General features: G+C 38.5%; 1 protein-coding gene across 1 annotated transcript in view; it reads left to right on the forward strand.

Moving 5' to 3' along the window:
• Nucleotides 1–7,122, forward strand: part of KIF13A (kinesin family member 13A) — a 302,781-nt gene that overhangs the window by 243,213 nt on the left and 52,446 nt on the right. The window contains 2 exon segments of the mRNA XM_006888691.1: nucleotides 3,411–3,624; nucleotides 5,260–5,422. Coding sequence (XP_006888753.1) covers nucleotides 3,411–3,624; nucleotides 5,260–5,422 — 377 coding nt within the window.

The raw sequence follows: 7,122 nt of genomic DNA on the forward strand, positions 1-7,122 counted from the left end.
CAGCTTCTTAGACAGTTCAAAGAGCCTCTGCCATATTGTCTCTGCACTGGCATAGAATCTTGGGGTACAGCCTTCTCAATCTCAACCTTTTGGGATCATGTGGTTTTTACACTGATGATTACCAAGAAGATGAGAGAGTTAAATATCTTCTTTAGAGTCTTTCAACAAAAGCCCTTCAATATAATTTTACAAAATGGTGTTTTTCTTATCTGGAAAAGATTCATTCACACTAAATTAAGGCCCTTGAGGATAAGATTCTATATAAATATGAATGGATTGTGTTAATTAAAAAATAACAAATCTTTATTATATCTAAATATAGAAAGTATCTATATTATTTGAGAATTATGTTGTTGTTGTTCTTGTTAAGTGCCGTCGAGTCAAAGTCAACTCATAGTGACCCTATGAATGAAAGACCTGAATACTTGTATAACTTTAATCCCTTCTCCAGGTTCATAGAGTTTCTAGAGGCAAGCTATTTTGGAAGTGAATACATTCCTGCTTCCAAGCTTGTTTTAGTCAGGAAGCTCCATCAAACACCGTCCACCAGGAGTAACCATTGTCGCATTTAGCACATCAGTGTCACAGTGTTTAGCATCACAGCACCATGAGTTACCTCTGTACAGCAAATAGACACACCACAGCTATACCGTTTAGAAGAATGTTTGAAGAATGTTTGACCAAAAACAATTAAAATCAGGCCTTAGGGCCACACATTAAAATCACTCACCTTTGGCATGGTAGCATAACTTTCTATCCTCTAGGCCAAAGAATCTAAATTATTTGAGAATTATAGTTCATAAAAATTCTGAGGGGACTTTTGTTCTTCTGAATAACCCCATCTTTACGTTTTCAGGAGGAGCATCGGCTTTACTGCCTCTGAAAACCCACTGCAGGGTCAGCTATGGGTCAGTTCCAACTTGACGGCACACAACAACAACAACAATCTTTACATTTAAATTATTTTTCAGACACCTTCAAGTGGGTCTGTCATGTTTTTACTATTTTCTTCAGAAGTTATGGGGCCGTGTTGTTTTGTAGAATATGTCTTATACACCCTAAGTCTCCTGTTGAAGTTATTTTTCTGAATTAATTCTTTATTCACTTCTCAAGTGGCATATCAGAACTATATAAAGAAATACATTCTTTGGGGGTGGAGGGAACTCCACATTTTTTTTTCTTTTATTTGCCAAAAACGGTATTTTAAAATTTCTTCTCTTTGCCAGAGTACTTAAAATCCAAGGCAATTTGAAGGATAGGAACATTCTGTGGATATATTACTAAGTTAATGCCCTATTTCAGCCGGTAACCGATCTGAGTATAAAAGTTGGCTCTATCACTTATCAGCTGTGTGACATTAGACCATCTACTTTACTTTTCTGAGCCTCAGTTTCTTCATCTCTAAAATGGAGATGATATACAAGGCTTTTGTGAAATTATGCATGCCTGTGATATAACTCTACCTGAAATATAGTCAGTACCTAGTAGAATTATTAATGCCATTCTCATCCTCATTTTTAATACTACACTTTAACCTATATGCTTTGTATTATGTGATTTTTTAAAATTGCTCCTTGCGCTTTGATTTGCATTATTTAACCCTATTTTTTTAAAGAAATAGCATTTTTTCTCTATATCATTCACAATGAAAGTAAGTGTAGTTTGTGTTTGTTTCATAAATTGATACTTTTTTGAGTCAATCAGTAGCCATCATCAAGTGATACAAAAACTTCTCTTGAGTAATGACTTGGTCTTTCTGCATCTATGCTAGAAATTTAACTAAGAGCCAGTTTATGAGAGCACAACACAAATAGCAGAGTAGCAGGCAAATATGTGAATGGTCAAGGACCGAGAAGCAAACAAATGCATGAATGTGCAAGAAGGAAGTGATGTCCTGGACTAATCTGAGAATTTGATTATTGTAATCTATGTACTTGAAGGAAATGTTGCCTGTACTGTTGGATTTTGTTTTTACCAGCTTTTCTAACATGGTGTTTCTCTTCAGTCATCCCGCTCAGGGATGACAGTGCTTTCCTTCTTTGTACTTCCGGCCAGTGCCTTAACCCTTCTCCACGGCATCCATTTCGTTGGTCACAAACTAATGTTCCACCCCAGTCAGTTAGCTCTTTATTGTTCAGAACTACCACTAAGCATTGTGGTGAAATCCTTGACTGTCATCCATTAACTGACCCATGTGTACATGTTGTTGAGCTCTGGCTTTGTACCAGGTAGGTGCTAGAAGTAGTAGCCTTTTCATATTTTTTGCCTTTTATAATTTTCATATAAATTGCCCTCTTGGATATTGTTGTTGTTACGTACCATTGAGTTGGCACAGTCCCATAGCTGACTGTCCAGTAGTTTTTCAGAAGCTGTAAATCACATGTGAGGAGAGTTCTCATCTTTCTCCCACAGAGCAGCTGGTAGATTTGAGCCCTCTGCTTTTGGGTTGGCAGAGCAACTCCTTACCACAAGGCCAATATTAGCACCCAAGAAATTGCCATACGGTATACATATTTATACCTCAGTCAGCGACTATCTCATTATTCACATTTATGACAGTAGTACAAAAAACTCTTCTCTGCAAATATTTTACACATAACACATGTTGGATAGTAACAAATATTGAGGTGTGAGGTAAGAGTGGCTGCTGGATGTGATGATGTTTATAGTGTGTATCACTGTAACTGTGCCAGTATTCTCAGTGATCTGGCAATTTTGTAAAGAGGCAGCTTGGCAGGTACAGGATGATGAAATTTGGCAGTTACCTAATGATATGACTTTGTTATGTAATGATACAGTCAGCTTCCATTTTTTAATCTGATGTGCTCATTCTCTATTTTCACATCACAGTAGTTTTAAAAAAAAACTTGGTCTTTGGAGACAAACATGTTGACTAGTTGTATACTCACACAATATTTTCAAGTATTTGTTGTGAGTTGCTGGTTTCTCCCTCAATAGAAAAATTTTACAATAATTAGATAAATGGTTAAAAATTTTATTATATATGTATATACATATGTACCTATATATATGTATATGCCATTTGTCATAAACCAGAACTGAAGCTGAATGGGCATAGAAACTGGCCACTAGTAAAATCTTTTGTGGTCTCTCTTCGGAGTTGTATTAGTGTTCATAAGTTTTCCTTCTCACTGGATACAACTGCACCCTCTTTACTTCTCCACCCTCTGTTGATCTATTGAAATGTTAAGGTGAGTGCATTAAGCTGAAGAAAGTAGATATGAGGACTTCTTATGTAGCAACATTTGTCTAACATGCTAGTGAACAGACGTTTGAGGTGGTGTTATTTGACAGCCCCATCAGGTCTCTCCCAGAGATTGTCTGGTTCTTGCTGGGGGAAGATTGACTGACCACTGATGGAATCTTCACTTTGTCTCCTGACTCACCAGACCCGGTTCAAAATGTGGTCCAGGTCCTGGAGAAGCAGTACCTGGAAGAAAAGAGGAGTGCCCTCGAGGAACAGCGGCTGATGTACGAACGGGAGCTGGAGCAGCTCCGCCAGCAGCTGTCCCCTGAGAGACAGCCCCAGAGCAGCAGCCCTGACCGCCTGGCCTACAGCAGCGAGACGGCACAGCAGAAGGTGACCCAGTGGGCAGAGGAGAGGTAAGGCCAGCGACCTCGACCTCGACAGCTTTAGGGGAAGGGCTTGTGAGGCAAGTCAGAGGAGGTCAAGCCTTGCAAAGACGGAAAGGTTTAGCTCAACTCCATATCTGGATTGTCAACCCTTGGCTTGTCCTTTCAAAAATATTTTCCATCTGAAGTATGTAGTTAATTTGATATGCTAAAATATGTACTTTGGTATTAGTTTTCCAAGACTGGCAGCCCCATCCCATTTAACCAACGGCATTCAGATTGACACTAAAGAAAGGACTGTGCTCCATTGGGTTTTCAATGGTTCATTTTTTTTAGTAGCTCTTGAATCATTTCTTCCAAGACATCTGTGGGACCCCCAGCCTATCAGTTAGCAGCTGTGTTTCCATCACCTAAGGAATCCAGGAAAGCCGGGAAGGCATCTTCAGTAGCATCTTTGTGGTGTATCCCCTGTGTTATTTCTAAAGTAATAAATAAGGAGTCATGATGTTGGTTTTAAGCAAGCTCTAGTAGCCTAGTTGCAAGAAGCTGCACTGCAATCCCAGAGGTACGCAGTTCGAATCCACTAGATAGATGCTTTGCTGGAGAAGGAGGGGCAGTCTCCTCCTGTACCATTCAGATCCAATTTGACAGTATACACACAAAATAAAATAAAATAATTTTTTTTAAAAAAAAAGATGTTGGTTTCAAAGGACATCCTTTTCCATGATGTAAGGGGAAAGGGTGTAAAACAGTATCTGCTAGACTGAGTTACCTTTGATCCCAGATTCAACTGTGAAACCCAAAGGTGCTTTTTTCTTCCATTCAATGAGTGTTTATTGAATATCCTGTAGTGGACCAGGCACTTGGCTGCAATTAGGCTGCTGTGTCACAATCTGTTCCCTAAGGATTCTTGCTAATGTTTAATTAATCAAATAATGATGTAAATACATGAAAAATTACACCTATGATAAATGCTACGAGATGCAATATTGAGAAAACCGTTGAGTCTGACTCAGTCACAGTGTTACAAAGAACGTTTAATCTTAAAATGCTATTTTGTAAAAAGTTAAAAAAAAATAATTCTGTCTTTCTAACTCTAGGTCCTGTTCGCCTAAACATTCAAATCATAATCATTGTCTTTTGTTGCTTTGTTCTGAAAGATTGTTTTCTCCCCCGCTCTACCTTTATCATTATTATATCAAAATCTTGCCAGTTCTGAAATGGTAAAACATTTAGAGCATGATTTTTAGTTGAGCCAGTTGACAAATTTGCTTGATTGTTGTTTGTTGTTGTTGTTGGAACTGACTCATAGCTTACCCCCCCAGTGGGTTTTCAGAGGCTGTTGATCACATGAGGAAGGCTTGTCCATCAGAGCAGCCAATAGATTCAAACCACCAATAGATTCAAACTACCGGCCTTTGGGTTGGCAGAAGCCACTTACCCACTAGGCTACCAAAGCTTCCTTTGTGATTAGTGGTTCCCAGCAGAAGGCGCTGGATCTCCAGTGTGAGGAAGGCAGGCAAGGAGATAGTCTGATAAAAATGGGTGCAAATACTACCTAAAAGGAGTTTTCTTCCATTTTCTAATAATACCACTTGCTCAGCAACAAGATAGTAGTTTTCTCTTCTTCTAGATTTTCTCATTTTCTTTCTTGCTGAACCACAGGGATGAGCTCTTCCGACAAAGCCTGGCCAAGCTTCGAGAGCAGCTCGTGAAAGCTAATACACTGGTGCGGGAAGCCAACTTCTTAGCTGAGGAAATGAGCAGACTCACTGATTACCAAGTGACCCTTCAGATCCCGGCCGCAAACCTCAGTGCCAATAAAAAGGTAAGAGGCGTTGTCAAAGAAAACAGGAGATACGCAACAGGAAGTACTTGTAAAATAAAATATAAAACCAACATCCCCTCTAAAAAAAGTCAGGAGGAGAGTCAGATAAACCAGGAGTATTTATTCTTTTTATGACTTCCTCTGTAGACTTTCTCAGATAAGAATTGCTGTTTAAACAATGCCCTTACATTTTTTTATGGTCAAGATATGCAGAATATGGATGTTTAAAGAGCTTGTTCATCTAAATGCTTTCTTTAAAATAGTAAAGCTAAAAGAACTAATGAATATTCATGCTTGTCTTTATCTTTCATTAAAAAAAAAAAAAAAGAACCCAACAAAAGCACCAAAACTCTTTCTGGGTAACCTAGTGGGTAAGGAGTTACACTACCAGCTCAAAGACAGGGAATTGGAATCTACTAGCTGTGTCAATAGAAGAAAGATGGACAGTGTCCTCACATGCTATGTACAGCCTCTGAAAGGTCACGAGGGTCAGCTACAGCTCACTTGTATAGAAAGAAACACAGCAACAACATGATAAAAGTTGTCTTTTACAGTTCTAACTTGATGGCTATGAATTTGAGTTTTGTATTCTAACATATCTAGAGGTATTATAAGTGATCTCTTCAAAATATGATTTTAATGTTGGACATGTGTGGTTATTTACTGAAGCCCCCACCCCATTTGTGTTAACAGTGGATTCCCAGGCCTTATAAATTATTGTCTGTCAATGCATTTCAAGTTTAAGAGACTGATTTTATTGGACTTTCTAAAACCACATTAGGGAGCTCTGGTGGCCTTGTGGAAAGAAGCTGTGCTGCAATCCCAAAGGCATGTGGTTCAAATCCACCAGCTGCTTCACCAGAGGATGAGCAATCTTCCTGCCATGAGATTTACTGCATTTGGTTCAGACTCAGGGCACACAACAACAAAAGCATATTAGCACTAAGGAACCAAACTTGAAATATTAAATAAGAAATGTAAGTCCAGGTTAGCATGTTACTTGGAATTTTATGTTTGTGGAAAAATTAAAGGCTATGTTAACAGTACTATTTCCTTCATTCCAAGCAAGTGGTAAAATAAGCATTGTTTAAATGTAACTTGATGTTTAGGGTATAAATACAGTCACAGCAGTGGAAGGAAACCAATTCTATGCAATTTTATTTGCATATTTAAATTATAGCACTGCTAAATAGATATGTCTCTAGATAATTTTTTTAGTTACTTAGATTTCTTTGGGGAAATAACTTTATAGCCTTTTGCTGTTCATAGGAGGTAAGCCGCCTGGATGGAAGTGGGCTAACAACTGCAAGGTCATTCCAAGATGTCAAGACAGCTCGGTCCTGACTAAATGCTTCTTCATGTGTGTTTAGAGTGAAAATTCTACCTCTCTGACTTTAGAACTTGAGTCCCCTACTTTTGGGGTGGCCTACTGACATGGTCATCTTTTTACCTTCACTTTTGATAATAAGAAAATCATAACAGTTGCCAGAGAATTCTGTATGACTCCGCAAGTCACATTTAAAACAGACTTTAGTGATCAGGTTGGTAGTGAGTAATTCCTTAAGGGAAGCTTCTTTTTTTAATCTAAAAAAAAAAACCACATTAATATTTGGTAACAAGAAAAACCAAGAGGCAGTCGTCAGAACAGAGCAGGGCAACACTGCATGGTTCAAAATTGGGAAGGGTGTACGCCAGGGATG

The sequence above is a fragment of the Elephantulus edwardii genome, unplaced genomic scaffold, assembly GCF_000299155.1.
Source record: "Elephantulus edwardii isolate Elephantulus edwardi_28Jun2011 unplaced genomic scaffold, EleEdw1.0 scaffold00070, whole genome shotgun sequence".
Classification (NCBI taxonomy): Eukaryota; Metazoa; Chordata; class Mammalia; order Macroscelidea; family Macroscelididae; genus Elephantulus; species Elephantulus edwardii.